Genomic DNA, 18,649 nt, shown 5'->3' with positions numbered 1-18,649 from the left:
GAGTCTTGAATGTCTTCACAACAGGATTATTCTGGGTACAGAACATAGAGTTGCAAATGGAAGAGACCCTCTTCTTAAAATGGTCAGGAATCACGAAGAAGTAGGCAAAGGAGCGTTTCTGTACAAATCTCGAGTACTCACTCCTGAAAGCCTGGATTAAGAAAATACAAGAGAAAAACTTTCGTGAACAGCTCCTCGATAAGAGGATGCGCGGTATCTTCCATAGAAATGTGAAGGATCAGTCAATGTCTTGTGAGCTAACGATTGCTTTCCTTAAATCGCCCGGATTGAAGTCTGGTACGGAGGGTTTCATTTTTGAATGCAAAGACGGTGTCATTTCCACCGTAACATACCGTCGCCACATTTTGAGCCAAGACGTGCCTGATGATAGCTGCAGGGCGTGGCATGTACAACCCGAGCATTTAGCTCACATACTACCTAGTTGTCCAACTCACGCGGGAACGACCTACATTCAAAGGCACAATGCGGCACTAAGAGTGATTTATTACCATTTCTGTCACTCTTACGGCATTAACTTTAATATCACTCCTCTAAATGCTCCTAGGGAAATCGAGTCCATTGTCGAGAATGGGAAGTGCCGCATATACTGGAACTTTATATTCTCGACAATTGTTTCTGTTGCTCACTCGAGGCCTGAAATGGTTCTTCTTGACTTCGAGAAGCGAACCATGTTCGTTATCAAATTTTCGGCACCAGCTGACAAAAACATCATAGCCAAGGAGAATGAAAAGGAAGAGAGGTATCGAGACCTTATAAGGGAGTTGCAACGATTGTACTCGGAATATTCTGTTAAACTAATCGTCTTTATCATCAGCGCTCTTGGAGGTGCCAAGCTTTCACTCGCTAATGGCCTAAAAAGCATCCCTGCATGTCAACAATATGCTAAACACTTGCGGGAAAAGTGCAGAAGGCGGTAGTCCCTGGGTCGCTCCGTGTTCTTAGGGTGCGCGAGGCGTTTGCTGGATCGTCGTATTGATTCCGTTACATACTGTAACCACCTATCTCAAGGTCGTGAGACGTGGCTGTGGCTGAAATTTTACCGCGATTTCGCTGGGAGCGGGTGCAATTTTCCAGATTAGCACCCACTCCCGGCGAAATTTTGCGACAACCATTAAACTACATACGACATATGATAAAGACGCAACGGTAAATAAAGTAGTAAGCGTAAGATAATTAACGGTGCATTGTCATAAGCATACCGACTCATCGAAAGCATCGGTAACTCAGAAATATGTAGATAATGCAATTAACATTATGTTACTTATTACGCCCACGTAGTAAAGGGTAATTAAATTGTATACCATTTTACTCTAAAAAATAATTACAACTAAAATTATTAAGTAATGAAATAATTAAATAGTTTTAAATGCGTAATAGAGTTACCCCTGGAGGTTGTCTTTACGATTTTAGCAATCATAGTATAAACTTAAACTTCGAAGTACGAACCCCTTGGATAAAGTCGCGATATTTTTAACAAATGTGGACGATTCACCAACTAAGAAGCACCTTGAATAAAGTCGCGTACTCTTTGCATCCATCGTGAAATAGTATTACGGAATATTAAGTATACACAAAGTCCCTTCGGCTTTTTATCGTCGTACAGGTTGATTTCTGATTAGACGGATAATTTGACGGTAATTATTGCGCGAAAATTTAATCTGGCCTCAGAATTTACCTAGCACTTCAACTCTTTGAGATAAACGGGGTAAAATAGAACCAAAATGATCAAAATGGCCATTTTTGTCCACTTTTACCCCGTATTTTTTAAGAAGTTGAGGTGCTAAGCAAATTCTGAGGTAGTATGCGGTTTTTGCGCAGAAAATTACATCGAAAGGCCCTACCACATCTTAAGATAACAATTTTCGCACAGAAATGCGTTTGTATTGTTCCTGTGCCGTCATAAAAGTGCAAAAATTAAAATGGTCATAGCTTTCGAAAAAAATCTAATCGGGAGGATGTAAGTGCGTTTTAAGGGTAAAGATTACTACTATGCGACAACATTAGTAAAAATGTGCTGGATTTTTGTGCTTTTGCTATAAAACACCCAAAACTAGCCAAAGTGGTAATTTTTGTCCCCTTTTGTCCCGCTTATTTCAAAAAGTTGACGTGCTAGGTAAATTCTGTGGTCGAATTCGGTTTCAATGCAAAAATTACATCGAAAACCACTACCATATCTTTTAAAACAACCTTGCAAGCCCGTGTTATTCGCGTAAAACAACTAAAAACACCTGGCAGAATTCCGTCGATATTCTACAACTTATCGGGGATACCATCGGCACAACAATCTCCTCTTGCCTATTCAAGACTGAAAGGTAGCGTAAGTTTTTATATTTTATTTGCTGTAACCTTACCTACTACCTTTTTGTTCTAATAAATATTCACTGCTTGTATATTTTCTATCTTTTTGAATTTATAAATCACACAATACACTTACGATTATAGAAGTCACAACGACTCCACACTAAATAATTGTCAGGTTTTACCATCCTGACGTAATCAGCCCATATCTCCCTTACCTATCCCATTACGAGCCTACCTTCGCTTTTTTGTTCGGAACATGACAATTCTCACTTTTCCAGGAATTAACAAAGTTTTTATATTATTGTAGTTTCTGAATATTATTGTAATGTCTCCTCATCCTTTTCTAATTTTAGATTTTTGTCTTAAGAGTTGTACTCAACCTACACAACCCCCATACTATGCGATAGTGCATAAAGAAGTAAACAAAAAAGTTCCTTATCAAAAAGCTAAACGAAGTTTAGTTTGGGCACAAAAAGCTTCAAAGTTGAGCCTAATCAACCAATGAGGAGAGAGATTCGAGTTTAAGCGACCACTTGTACGTGTTCCAAGCGTTAAGATAGTGTCTGCGTACAGGTGGTCGATAAAACTCACTCCTCACTGGTTCATTAGGCCCAACTTCAAAGCTTTCTTGTACTCAAATTAAGTTTCGCACAACTTTTTGCTGCAGAACTTTTTTTTTGGTTTACTATCAAATAGTACAAGGGGTTGTATAGGTGGTAGGACACCCCCTTTTTAATTCCTTTTCTTAGTGATGATTATGATTTTGCTGTTTTTGGTTTTGATGACACGTAGATTCTTTTTTGACAATAAGATCAAAGTTCATGATTCGTGTGATTTCTCCTTATTAAGAAATTTTATTTTAAAGCTTTCTGCATTTCTTAGTTTTATGTAACTATATTATATCCACGAGGTTTTCTTTTTTTATTCAAGAAGTATTTGGTATAAATTATTAATTAATATTTATTAATTAAAGTAATTAGTACATTATTTATGTACTTTTAATGGTAAAATTCAGTAGAGGACTCGTGAACTGGCCCTGTTCGTGTATTTAGTTTCATTTTTACCACGAAACACCACTCACGCCTCATTTTGACATTTGGCTTCAATTCAATACTGGATCCAAAACTAAGAAATACTTTACCATCTTCAGAAGGGTAGATCTCAGAGTCCATATCTTCTTGTGCTTGGTCTGTTGGAGACTCACCCACATCACTGTAAAATAAAGAATTGATACATTCTTGGGGTATTTATATTTATTTCAGTCGATTTTTCTCTATATACCTATTTCCCCCTTTAAAATAAAAATAAATAAAAAAAAGCGGAAAGAAGATGATAACCTCCAAATACAGTTTCTTATTTCATTTTTTCACAATTTAAAAAAAGACAAAAATCTGCTAACGTTTCGGTGTTCATTCAACACCCTTTTAACATCAACAAAAAGAAATCCAGGAGGAAACCAGGATATTCTCCTCATTATAAATTAATTCCTTCTTATTATAAACACCAACCACGCTCAACATACTTTGTAAAAAAAGTGGTTGAAAATTACCGCATTAATCAGTGGACATAAAAATACTAGTGATTAAAGTGGGAATTTTACTTCAATGGTTGAAAATTAATGTGATACTTTAAAATCACATGCAGAGAGGAATGTTCCCGTAACACTTAAATATGATATGACATAAACATGATACTTTTAGCTAGTCAAAAGAACGTTTTTTTCTGTTTCCACACAAATACCACACTCAAGGAGGAACTTTTTCTACTCACCTAATACACCAAATATCAGCATTAGCCTACGTGCTGAGTTATAGGAGATAAGTTTAGAAGGCTGCGTATCATAAAATATAAAACCACGCATCAGAGCATGTATACTTATGGCAATATGAATTTATCCCAACTTCATATAGACGAAACGGATGCAATTCTCAAAATATATTACATTTCATACATAAAACACGCGAACGCGTTGTTGTGTTATCGAGTTACACCAGTCCAGCAATTAAATTTCCTCTGCAGTGGAATTACAAATTTCTGGTAAAATTTCCATCGTTCAGCATTTTTACGCTTTCCATGTGAATTAGATTACAGTAAATTTTGTGATTATAAAGAAGCCTGGTAATTTCGAAATAGAAGAAAGGAAAATACATAGAAACTAATTGCTAAATGATGCTTACTATTTTAACCATTATTTAATTTCTCTAAATCAATTTTTTAATTTATAGATAACATATTATTTTTTATGCCTAGAAAGTACATTACGATAAAAACGTAAAAATACTGTAGATAAATTTGAAGAAAGTGGTGTTGTTTGCAAATTTAGCATGCCAAAGTTGCCCCCGCACATATCAAGTGCATACTAAGGACGGTGATTCGGAAAGCAAAAAATTTTGCCTAATATGACGACAAAAACCAATGACGGGATCTTGTTTGTAACTTAAGTCTGAGCTAAATACTGGCGGCAGAAAATTTAAACTGCTCATTTTTACGAGAAATGCTCACAAATATTACCTATTTAGTTTCATACATTGTTAAGGTATTTCCAGTGCGCAGCATGATATTAGATAGATAAATAAACGTATGGGAATAAAAATGATATTAAGTAAATGAATTTATAAGTATATAAATACAGACACATATCTTCAGCTTCCGGGGCAACGACATATCTCCATTTTTGTTTCAAAAATATAATTCTAACATCTTACGATATGGGTACATTACGAATAAGCGTGGAATAATTGGTTTTAGTATTTCTATTCGTACTGAAAAACTGTTATGTAAAGTCCAGATTTGTTATTAAATTATTAAATGTTTACATAAGTAAAATACAAAGAAAATTACCTTGACTTTACATAAAACTGTTTATAGTAAGATGTAAAGTTCATTTTTCAACAGTTTTTAGTCACACACAAGATCCCATTATTGGTTATTGTCGTCAAAAACCATCCGTGCATGAAGTTTCAAACATTTCGTATGTGAAAAAATATATGCTTCATAGAGTTAAGAGAATCAAAATTAAAATTTAGGTCGACATTTTTCAATTTATCGAAATAAGCATTAAGTCGTCTTTTGAGGATATCTTATGTTTCTATGATTTAAAACACTTTCAACATTGGGAACAAACATTTGGTCTTCCAGAGCTTCAATTGGATTTGTTACGTCCTTATCACTGCATATAAAAATTATTAGTTTATGACAGTAAGAGGTCTGTTGCAGTAGCTTCCACCACAATTTTCTCAAAAATCAAAAAATTTTCTATTAACTAATTTATTCAATTTTACACGCCTTGGTGCAACGCTGGCGTTAAAATCCCCATAATGCAGTAATAATTACATTTAACTTACAAAACATATTTCACTTCGGAAGAACTTCAAATGCGCTCCATCGCACTACCAAAAAATTCAATTGCGCTCAATGGCAACTACAGCTCAAGACAGCGCGCAAGTTGCCGGAGGGACTGGTAACGCGCTTCACGTATCTTGAGTCCTAATTATTACAGTCGAAATTGGATAAGAAGGAATTGGATTCGAGCCCGCTGAAAATTGACACCACGCCGCGAATTCGGGTGAGAGGAGCTACTGGGTGACGTACGGTTCTCACTCAGGCGTAAAAAACAGGATCGAGCGGTAAGGCGGTATATCCTTAAGGCCTAGATGGGTAACTGCGTAACGAAGTTTTGTCAGTTCACTCTCAAACGGGAATCATATAAGTTTACATAACGCATAAATGTGATAGCAGACTCGCGTCGATCAGCAGCGGGGCTAACTTGAAGTCGATCATACCGATTGGATTATTCCGCACGATCGAATGTGCCTGCAGGTTACTTCTTTGACCTTGAGAAGAGCGCAATCTGCCACGCGAATTATAGGCTATCACGAAGTTATTTGAGCAATGTTAATTAAATCTAATATTTTTTAAAGTAAGTGATTGGTATCGTAAATAAAATATACCTAAAAATACTTATTAATAGGATGATAAAAATAACAGAAGCAAATGTATAGGAAGTCCAATGTGCATTTATGCCGGGAAGATCATGTGCGGATTGGATATTTAACTTAAAATAAATTATAGCAAAAAGTCTGAGGATAAAAATAAAATACTATGTACATTTGTTAATCTAAAAAAAGCGTTTGATAAGGTGGTTAGAAGTATGCTTTGGGAACTCCTGAAAGAGTACGAAGTTAATTGATGGCTGCTAAAAGCAATAAAATCAATTTATGCGTATAAAACAAAAATTATGGTGTTTGAAGGAAAGAACGAGAAAAACAGTAACAACTTTTTTCACTTAAGAGGGCAAGACCCCCCCCCCCCCCCCCCCCCCCCCTCCCGCAAAGTTTTCATTTTCGGAGAAAGAAAATCCGTATTTTTCCTAAATTCGAATATTAACACGTGCCACCAAGCACTTCAAAATCCCATTTAATTAACATGAGAAAATCTTGATTTTTCGAAAAATTGAACTCATATTCCAAGGTTTCATCGAAATGTACCAAACTTTTTAGGAAATGAAGAGGGGTGTCTTCTGAAATAAAACCATACTAAGAACTTTTATTTCCAACCTACCCTCACTCTCCCTGCAGCACCCCAAATATAATACAAATAAATTATTTTAACAATTATTTATTGTCTATTTGAAATTTTTTTTAATTTAACCAGAGATACCAACATTCTTTTCAAATTAGTATCCTATGCTGAGTTTGGTTGAATAATTACATGATTTTGATACAGTTCTTTTAATATTTTACAAATATATAGTTTTTTAAAGAATTTCGATTTGCTTAAGATTTGTATTTTTCGATAACTAAAAAATTAAAATAGAATAAGAACACATACAATTATTTTTCTGTCTGAATGGTCTATAAAAATAGTATATGTACTATTTAATTGTTTAAATAAATATAATTTGTTTGAACAATTATTTTTTCAAACACATTAAAAACGTATTGAACATTAAAATAAACGTATCAAATTTATGTAATTATTGAACCAAACGTAGCATAGATTACTAATTTGAAAAGAAAGTTTAAATCACTGGCTCAATTTATAAAAAACTTAAATAGACAATAAATAATTGTTCAACTAATTAAATCATGTTTTCAGAAAAATATACTACTCCAAATAAAGACAAACAATTACATTTCATTCAGAAACATGAGTTCAATAGAAACTAAGGGGGGGGGGGCTTTCCCTTTAGCTCTAAAAGCGTTTTTGACCACCCTAATGAGTATTTTGGTAGTCTATTCACTAATAACGGAAGGATAGATGGAGTCATCCTTAAGCATGTTTTAGAGTTGTGAAGTAGCTCGGACTCTAATCGGAAATTAACGAGAAATAAGTCCCGGCTAGATTCGGGTATACACTAGCGACGATCGTTCGGGTAAGTCCGGAAGCGCCACTGAATACACAGTGTGCCTTACGCATGTTTTGTAGTTGTATTTTGAGGCTTTGCTCAAACTCTTCGACAAAGGCTTCGTCCGCAAGTGACTTTGTGTTCTTTTTGCCTTGTTTAATTTTTTTCTTTGAACGAACAGTTTTTCTCGATTTTCTCATTTCGAGTGAGATTGGACCTATGTATGTTTTTAGTTTGTACGGCAGAATTAGTGTTTGTGCACAACCCACTAAGGTAGATATTTTATATCTAAATGCGAAGAGTAAAATATATCTTTATCTCCTGAGGGAACTATACATCGAAAAGAAAAATAAGAGATGAACGACTGACGAAACAATTATATCATCTTGAGGTAAATGGTAGAAGAGCCAGATGCAGAGTAAGGAAAGAATGGTTGGAATGTGTTAGTAAGACCCTAATTCAAAAAGATACATATAAAAAGCCATAGAAAAACGAGGGCTTGCATCAGGAAATGCATGGACGTAAAGGAAGAAAAGGAGGTATGCCAGAATAGAAGAGTGTGGTGACGAATAGTTTATATTAAATGCAAGATGAAAAGTATCAGTGGAATGAATGACGCTTGAAACGAAAGACTTTCAATACTGATAGGAGCGAGTGGACAGCCTCACATAATGACTTGGTGAAGATCCTCGGCAGCGGTGTTTATAGAGATACTGATGAGCGATTTGGCTCGGAGCAGTTTTGCGGAACGAACGTGTTATTGAAATAAACAACACGCTAATTCTATATTAATGTATAAATCTCTACGTAAAATTTCTATCCTTACTTTTCTCGTTGAAACTCCCTGATCTAAAGGGCCTATGGCAAAGCCATCGACCGCGTCCTCGGATCACGCATAGAAAGTCCGTGTACCAAGGGTTTCTCCTGAATATGGTCACAAAAATTAATAGCCAGTCGCGGACAATTGTCCAAGGGTAGTCCCGAAGGAATTAACCCCCAAGCGGAGCCTCATCCTTGCATGCGGGGTTCTAAAAGGATGGACGAACCCCTTTCACTAGCTTCTCGTGGGAATGACAATGATAACACCAAACATAATTGTAGTAAGTGCGGTTCAAAGCAATAGAACGCGCAGGGCTCCCGACAATGGATCTGCCAACAATGCCGACCACTCTAGAGATGTGGGAGCTAATGAAGATAGAGTCAATACGATTGACTGGCGGAATCTCGGGACCTTTAGGTGAACGGCGCAACAAAATCACGACTTTCTAGAATGCTACGATGCGAGTGGGGCCCCTTAACGGAGTTATATGGCCCAACTGCATGCTCTGTGGACATTTTTCCGAAGAATCTGACCTCTGGACTATCAATTGTTCTGTATATAATGCAGCGAGAGCTTTGGCCGTTGCGATCCGTAAAACAAAACCAACGGTTGATCATGAGACCAAAGGACTTATGGATCAACTCGCCATAAAGATAGGCTGGGCGAGATAGTACGCGTCCCGCATTCAGTGTGTGATTGACTACATAACATCTGGCAAGAATTTTACCGCCAAGGTTCGCAAGTTTGCGAGCGATCTCTAGATCCGCTATCACACACTTAACAAGTCAAAGCTGCTGATCATCAGGCAGCATATTGTTTAGAGAATACAGATACTATCTAACTCTAAGAGAAGTCTAGGGCGGAAAGAAAGGTGGGTAGGAGAAAACCAACAGTTTCTCTCTGACCCATTTAGACTCTTTCAAGACCCTCCAGTTACTGTCGACCACCCGTACAAACCAGAGAAGGTCGAAGTATTTTTGAAAGAAGTCTACACAGTACAGCATAGACAGGACGAAAACTCAGAGAACATAAATAGCTTTAAGGAGCTGTGTAATGCCCTCTTAACACCTGAGGAACAATGCCCACCCATCACTACCGAGGAGGTGAAAAAAGTATCAAGAGGTATAAAGAACTATTCTGCTCCGGGACCAGATGACATCAAGACATTCTGGAGGAAGAAACTTCCTTCAACCCATCAGAATTTGGCCCGTATTTTCACCTGATATTTATAGTCGGAAGAGCCAATTCTGGAGTAGTTGGTGGTAGGGCGCAAAGTCATCCTGCCGAAAATGGGCAACTTAGCTGACTCGAAGAATTACAGGCCAATCGCTTATCTGAATACATTGTATAAGATATTCACAGCTATCCTAAATCATAGGATTGTTCGAGCAATCGGACGTGTGTGGCAAGAAATGTATGAACAACGGGGCTAAAAGAAAGGCGTAGCAGGATGTAGGGAGAACTTGCTCATCGATAGATGTACCCGCAAAGATGCAGCATCCTTCCAGTACGACCTATCGATGGCCTGGATTACTTACCGGAAACCTTTCGATTCAACCTCCCATAGACTTATCATGTCTTTAGGAAAGCCTGAAGGTACATCCGCAAATCGTGAGGTGTATAGAGCGATTGATGCCGCTTTGGAAAACCAGGTTTACTATTTCATCTGGAAAAATCGTGTAACAACTAACAAGGGCAGCTTTCAGAGAGGTGTCTTTCAGGCCGACTTCATGAGCCTCCTTCTCTTTTGCCTCACATTATTGCCACTATCTCTAGCACTTCGCCATTCCCTGGGGTACTTTTACGGCAAACCTGCAGATCGAAAGTAGAAAGTCACTCATGTATTTTTAATGGAAGATCTTAAGATCTATTTTAAAAACAGAGAGCAATTACATCTAGCTCTAGTGATTGTCGAACGATACAATAAGGAAATAGGAATGGAATATAGGTTGGAAAACTGCGCCAATATTGATTTGAAGCGAGGAAAACGGAATGACATCCCTGAAGACCCTGAGCTTGGCGTCCCGGCAGTACTCTAATCATTTGGAGTGGTTTCATGGACGAAGAACGAGCTGAGATCCCTTGATATCCGGACACGAAAGGTGATACACATGAACAAAAGCATGCATCTCAAGTCTTCTGTTCCGCGACTCTACATGTCACGCCGTTACGAGGGTCGCGGAATATTGAGTCTTGAATGTCTTCACAACAGGATTATTCTGGGTACAGAACATAGAGTCGCAAATGGAAGAGACCCTTTTCTTAAAATGGTCAGGAAGCATAAAGAAGTGGGCAAAGGAGCGTTTTTGTACAAAGCATCGGAGGTGGCTGCTTAAACACTCGGACTTAACTTCAGTGTTATGGGTGAGCAAAATGCATCAAATCTTATCTATCTCGAGTACTCACTCCTGAAGCCCGGATCAAAAAAGCACAGGAGAAAAATTTCTGTGAACAGCTCCTCGATAAAAGGATGCACGGCATCTTCCTCAAAAATGTAGAGGATCAGTCAATGTCGTTTGAGCTAACTTTTTCTTTCCTTAAATCATCCGGATTGAAGTCTGGCACGGAGGGTTTCATTTTGGCATGTCAAGATGGTGTCATTTCCACCTTAACATACCGTCGCGCATTTTGAGCCAAGACATTCCCGATGATAGCTGCAGGGCGTGCCATGCACAACCCGAGCACCTATCACACATACTATCTAGTTGTCCTACTCATGTAGAAACGACCTACATCCAAAGGCACAATGCGGCACTAAGGGTACTTTATTACTATCTCTGTCACTCTTACGGAATTAGCCTTAATATCGCTTCTCTAGATTCTCCTAGGGAAATAGAATTAATTTTCGAGAATGAGAAGTGCCACATATACTGGAACTTTATATTCTCGAAAATTGTTTTTGTTGTACGGTCGACGCCTGACATAGTTCTTCTTGACTTCGAGTAGCGAACCATGTTCGTTATTGAATTTTCGGCACCAGCCGACAAGAACATTATAGCTAAGGAAAATGAAAAGAAAGAGAGGTATAGAGACCTTAAAAGGGAATTGCGACGATTGTACCCGAAATATTCTACTACCCTAATCGTCCTTATCGGCGCTCTTGAAGGTGCCAAGCTTTCATTGGCTAATAGCCTGAAAAGCACCCCTGCGTGTCAACAATATGCTAAAACTCTCGCAGGAAAAATGCAGAAGACGGCCGTCCCTGGGTCGCTCCGTATCCTTAGGGTGCACGAGACTTTTGCCGGATCGTCGTATTGATTGTATTTGTTTAAGCAATTAAAAATTGGTTAATGTATTCTTTCTGTACAATATACAGACAGGAAATTTATTGTATATCACTGCTTGAGCAAATAAGGATTGCTTAAACAAATAGTAATTTATTAAACATTAAAAGAAATGTATCAAACTTATGTAATTATTCAACAAAACGTAGCATAGGATACTAATTTGAAAAGAAAGTTGAAAGGCTTAATTTTTAGAGATTTTTAAATTAAACAATAAATAATTGTTTAAATAATTACATAATGTGTACAGACAAATTTACTACCCTTAAGAATGATAAACAATTAAATTTAAATCAGAAAATACGATTGTTTTTTACATTTTTTGGGAATAAATAAATGTTTAAATGATTTACATTTATGTAAACTATTGAAACTGGTTTCAAAGGTAATTGGTAAGATTCAAATTGTCCATTAGTAATTATTTGTATGAAAAGGACGACCGAAATTGCTAAAAAGTAACAATAATACGTAACAATGTGGTTTTTTGATTTTTGGGTCATATTTGAGACACTGCGGGAAGGGCGAGAGTGGGTTGGAAATAAAAGTTATTATTATGGTTTTGTTTAATCTCCTCTTTATTCCTTAAAAATGATGGCACGTTTCGATGAAACCCTGAAAGATGAGCTCACTTTTTCAAAAATTTAAAATTTCCCCATGTTAATTAAATGGGATTTTGAAGCGCCCGATGGCACGTGTTAATATTGGAATTTCGAATCAGATGATGAAAGTCCTAAAGTTTGGACCAAGACGGATTAGACGATTTTATACGTGACCTTGATCTTCCAAAAGATAAAGATGAGCTTTGCGCTTCAAGACTCAAAGAGAGGAAACTATTGTTACCTGGAACTACTGTAACTGTTTACAGAAATAGAGAAGAAAGGTTTTGAAGTACATTTCAATGGACAGTGGGATTGTGTATTGTAATGATATCCAAGGACTCATTAATTTATATAAAATAAACTTATATAAGCCAGAGGATTGACGTGTTTTAATAGATTCATCTACAGAAAGTCTGAAAGCAGTTCTATTACATAATGGAAATAACTACGCTGCAATTCCAGTAGGTCACTCAACTATACTGAAAGAATCTTATGATACTTTCCAATTACTCCTGATAAAAATAAAATACAATATCCATAATTGGCTTATTTGTGGTGACTTTAAAATAATAAATCTTATAATAGGTTTACAATCAGGAAACATTAAATACCCTTGTTTTCTTTGTCTTTGGGACAGTCGTGCAAGGGATGAACATTGGATAACGGAGAAATGGCCAGACAGATTAGAGTGGACAGTTGGTCAGTATAATGTTGTTTATGAAAGTCTTGTTGACAGAAAGAAAGTATTATTGCTGCCATTCCATATAAAATTAGGGTTAATGAAGCAATTTGTGAAAGCCCTAAACACCGAAGGAGAATGTGTCAATTATATCAGATCTACATTTCCGCATGTAAGTGACGCAAAAGTTAAAGAAGGTATTTTTGTTGGGCTTTATATAAGAAAACTTATCAAAGATGATGACTTTATCAAAGCTATGACATCTATTGAAAAAGATGCATGGTTGAGTTTCAAAGATGTTGTACAGAAATTTTTAGGGAACAATCGAGATCCAAAGTTTAGAACTAATGTATCTAGTATGTTGAAGAATTTTAAAAGATTAGGTTTTTTGATGAGTATGAAATTACATTTCCCAGAAAATTTTGGAGCACTCAGTGAAGAAATGGGCGAACGCTTTCATCAAGACTTTCACCAAAAAGAGCAACGTTATCAAGGTCGATGCAATGTAAGAATGATAGCCGACTATTGCTGATCATTGCGAAGAAATGATAATGACCCTCCTATTCATAAACGAAAGTCTCTTTAACGATCGTTTGACATGAGGCGCGAACGTTTCCATAAGAAAACAAGCAATTAGTTTCACCTTCATTGGACATAAAATCGTAATTCTTGCCTTAACTGGCTGGACGATTCAATATCTTGCCTAGACTGACTGGGCGATTCAAAGTCTTGTCTTGACTGGCTGGGCGATACAAAGTCTTGCCTTTATTGGCTGGGCAATTCAAAGTCTTTCCTTGATTGGCTGGGCAATCTAAAGTCTTTCCTTGATTAGCTGGGCAATCTAAAGTCTTGCCTTAATTGGCTAGAAAATATTAAGTACTTCCTTGCGTAGCTGAACAATCCCAAGTCTAGCCTTTACTGAATGGGCAATCCTAAGTCTTGCCTTGACTGGCTGGACGATTCAATATCTTGCCTTGACTGACTGGGCGATTCAAAGTCTTGCCTTGACTGGCTGGGCGATACAAAGTCTGCCCTTTATTGTCTGGGCAATTCAAAGTCTTTCCTTGATTGGCTGGGAAATATATAGTCTTTCCTTGATTGGCTGGGCAATCTAAAGTCTTGCCTTAATTGGCTGGAAAATATTAAGTACTTCCTTGCGTAGCTGAACAATCCCAAGTCTTGCCTTTACTGAATGGGACATCGTAAGTCTTGCCTTGACTGGCTGGACGATTCAATGTCTTGCCTTGACTGACTGGGTGATTCAAAGTCTTGCCTTGACTGGCTGGGCGATACAAAATCTGGCCTTTATTGTCTGGGCAATTCAAAGTCTTTCCTTGATTGGCTGAGCAATCTAAAGTCTTTCCTTGATTGGCTGGAGAATCTAAAATTTTGCCTTAATTGGCTGGAAAATATTAAGTACTTCCTTGCGTAGCTGGACAATCCCAAGTCTTGTCTTAACTGAATGGGCAATCGTAAGTCTTTCCTTGATTGGCTGGGCAATCTAAAGTCTTGCCTCAATTGACTGGCAAATATTAAGTACTTCTTTGCTTAGCTGGACAATCCCAAGTCTTGCCTTAACTGGCTGGGCAATCGTATGTCTTGCCTTACCTGGCTGGACGATTCAAAGTCTTGTCTTGACTAGCTGGACGATAAAAAGTCTTGCCTTTATTGGCTGGGAAATCTAAAATCTTGCCTTAATTGACTGGAAAATATTAAGTATTTTCTTGTTTAGCTAGACAATCCAAAGTCCAGCCTAAACTGGCTGGAAAATATTGAGTCTTGCATTAGAAAGCTGAAAATCCTAAGTAAATTTACAATATTAAATGAATCATAATAGTAATTTTTTTAAGGCCCTGTTTTCCATATTCGTTCTTCTAGGAGTTATAACAAAAAACTGAGCCAATTGAAAAGGAACCACCGAAAACCCCGCAGATAAAATTTTCAAGGGACAATGGCATACCATCTCGGCATTAATGGGTTAATACGCTAAATTGTAAATTTTTATTTCGAGGTTAGCTCACTTGTAGTGTGGAATTCAATTATTTCACGAAATATAAACGACTAAATTAGCTGCTCCCAGGGTTAGGTGGGTTAGCCTGCTTATGATTTAGTTGGGGTGATTTCTGGGTTTAGGTGGATTAGCAGGTAGGTGGGTTAACCCACTTGTGGCATGGAACTTCATTATTCCAAGAAAAATATGAGACTAAACTTGTTGTTCTTAGAGTCAGGTGGGTTAGCATGCTTGTGGCTTGTTATGGGTGGTTTCTACCACTAGGAAACGGCTTCCGTAGAAATAAAAAGAAACGGGTTCCATATTTTTTATTGTTTTATCAATGTGCCAAGTTTGGTTCCAAACGACTGTACGCTCTCTTATTGGTATTTTGTGCGGGATCTTTTGTTCTTTTTTAAAGCCCTAAATTGTGGCCGCCATATGGGATCATCTAGGGGTTATAACAAAAAACTAACACCGGCAATAGAAAGGGCACCCTCGAAAATCCCTTCGATAATATTTTGAACAAAAAATATCGTACCGTCAGCAATAGAGAATCCGTTGTATAAATCTGAACAGCTCAGCGTTAATGGGTTAAAACGCTAAAATAAAGATATCTTAATAAATCCAACTAGGTTTGAAAGAGGAAGATTAGTACTTTCAAATTCCATATTAGCTCTGTGGTAGACATTTTTCTTGTACAGTAACATAACCTCAAAAACAACTTAAAAACGCGTTTTTTGCACTTTTAGGTTAGGATATCTTGAAAACCTGACGTACAGGATCAATTTTGAGTTTGGATTCAGATTCAGCGTATCAAAATCCTTTGGAAATGTTTGGTCTTCTTTCTGGCTTTTAACTTTTGTCAAATTTTGTCGGCCTGTGTTATTTTTATGTTATAAATTCAATGGACCCACATAAATTCATTAGGACTCGAGGCACGTAAAACGTGTCATCAGCCCCCCCCCCCTCCCCGAACTTCTTAGGCGATATCTTTATCAATACCTGCTATTGAGCGCAATTACATTTTTTGGTAGCGCGATGGAGCGCATTTGAAGTCCTTTGGAGTTCGCTGAAAAGGATTAAAAGATATTAATTAGGACTCAAGATGCGGATACTATGAGCACATAATGGGGGTTTTAGAACCAGCGTTGCACCAGCCCCCCACCCCACAATTTTTATTTCCGTCAATCAATTGGCATGTTAGAAGTAATGTTTTCGAGGAAGAGGGGTTAGCGTTTTACCAGCGCCGTTTCCACCTTCACACTTGCAATAACTCGTACGATTTTGCGGCGCAATCAAAACTGAAAATAAGTGCTCTAGCGTACATAACTTTTATTTTCATAAACAAACAATTGTAAACCCATTTTTTCGTCTGAAAGTTTCTTAAAGGAAAAAATCACATCTTTCTTTAAAGCCTAAAGTGAAAATATTTGTCAAGGTCAAATATCTATTTTATTTTTGTCGGTCCACTTTTGAATCTTAAGATCCTTAAAGTAAGAAATTTCAGAATGTAAATAAATGGATGGAGAGACTGAGTCTGTTTAAAATAATAAAAGAAGAGGTTCCGAAAAAATTAGACCAATCAAACGATAGGCGGGCTAGCCATTACAACTTAAGAAGAAGACCAGGCTAGGTCAACTCCTATGGGTAAAATCGCCAAAGTCACGAACTAGGGCGCGCGGGCCAAGAGACAGTGAGAGGTATAGAATTAGTTGATGTAATCGAGAGGAAACTGGGTCTACATCCTAATTATAGATCTAATTAGCCTTGGTGCTAGCAACAGCCAACAGTTACCACTTCTTCTATTCTTTTGCAAGCCATTTTGAACTATTATTTTAAAGATTCACTTTTTTGTGAACTATCAAAGAAGATCAGAGCTTGGCATATAAGCTCATACAAATGATCACGTGTAATATTAGGATTCTCCTTTTCCCATTTTGTTTTTACATATCAATTGTAATTACTTCCGTCGCACTCTTACTGTTAAGAATAATAATTTTTTTCAATAAAACATTTAAATAAAGTGGTCCTTTATTTAAATATGTATTTATATTTGTGGTATAACTGCTTGCTACATTTCAGTTCACAAGATAATGAATTAGGATTCTAGAGAAGTAGTTTATTTTTTTAATAGTCTTACCGAAAATTCTGAATACACAGAATTCTTTATCAAGCTCTGACAAGTCTCTAACATTACAACAATCGTTGAGACCTATTTTTCAATAACATTTCAAATGTAATTACAATTTTTTTTATATTTTAGTTCAGAAGATGATGAATTACTTTATTTCTTGAACTATAATTTTCATGAAAAATATATGGGAAAACATTCCAATAAAAACATAATGTATAATATGTAAGTATAATTTGGCGAAATTTATTAAAACTACGTATTTGATAATAAAACAGCGTTCTTTCCTTATAATTCAATCGCATTTGAAGAATCTCTTAATTCCCACACAGACACATTAAAATAATTTATAAAAAGAAAATCACGATGTCGGAAAAAGAAAGAGCAATAGGTGGAATATCAATGGCTGCAATCAGACACTAGAAATAAAAATCACACGGAAAGCGACAGATGCAGATTTTTTCAAGCTTCGAAGGAAGATACAGGCTAATGGAAACAAAAACGGAAGATGCGGAGTCAACAAACCATTAGAACAACTTGGTACAAATACACACAAATTAAATAGAAACCAGCCAAACTAAAACAATGAGAAGAGGAAGAAAAGAAAAGCCAGGATATAAGAGTAGACAGAGAAGAGGGTATATAAGCGAACAAAAAAAATTACACACACAAACACTAAAACACACAGGTTGTTCCACCAATTATACAACCTCTTGTAATATGTGATAGTGCACAACAAAATAAACAAAAAAGTCATGCAGTAATAGGTTGTGCGAAGCTTAGTTTGAATACAATAAAGCTTCAAAGTTAGGTCGAATCAACCAATGAGAATCGAGCTTGAGCGACCGCTTGTACGTGTTTGATACCGCATTCGGTAATTTGCCGCCGAGTTGCCGCCCTTCCATTGCTTAATTTAAAGCGCAAAACTCAAACCTCAAAACTTTTATAACTTTTGAATCCTCCTTTCTAACATTTATTAATAAAGTTAAACAATCAAAACAACATCCTTCTAAGAATTTCTGTTAGATAAGTTGTAAAAAAATTAACAAAAACAGAAACCTTCGTGAAAACTAACAAACTTGCTTTCTGAAAAAATTTTAAGCAAGCCTATCATCAGATAAGACTTCTACCAACAAAAACGTTCGTATTAACGGTATCTCATAGAATTTCTATTAAATAAAGAGTGACCCAACATTTCGCCTCTTTTCTCGACGTCATGAAATTGATGCCAAATTGGTTGAAAGAATAGCTTGTCGCGATACTTAAAAATAGAAAAATTTCAAGTTGAGCATAGCTTTTTTTAAACAGATACAACCAGTCAAACTTATCAGCTAACTCTATCATGCCCAAAAAGAGTCCAATGTTCCTGTGATTTTTTTTGCTGATTCAGAATTATAGAAAACGTTGGCATCATCAATTTGTTTTTTATATATAGCTATTTTTTAACATCAATTAGATTTTACCCAAAAATGAA

General features: G+C 36.7%; 1 protein-coding gene across 2 annotated transcripts in view; it reads right to left on the bottom strand.

Moving 5' to 3' along the window:
- LOC117173527 (SLIT-ROBO Rho GTPase-activating protein 1-like) overlaps positions 1 to 18,649 on the bottom strand; it is a 348,789-nt gene that overhangs the window by 105,754 nt on the left and 224,386 nt on the right. For both annotated transcript variants that reach the window (XM_033362166.1, XM_033362165.1), the window contains one exon: positions 3,464 to 3,534. In XM_033362166.1, coding sequence (XP_033218057.1) covers positions 3,464 to 3,534 — 71 coding nt within the window. The remainder of the gene's footprint in view (positions 1 to 3,463; positions 3,535 to 18,649) is intronic.

This window comes from Belonocnema kinseyi, chromosome 5 (assembly GCF_010883055.1).
Source record: "Belonocnema kinseyi isolate 2016_QV_RU_SX_M_011 chromosome 5, B_treatae_v1, whole genome shotgun sequence".
Lineage (NCBI taxonomy): Eukaryota > Metazoa > Arthropoda > Insecta > Hymenoptera > Cynipidae > Belonocnema > Belonocnema kinseyi.
Note: the sequence above shows the minus strand (reverse complement) of the source record. Positions and strands in the feature narration are given on the sequence as shown.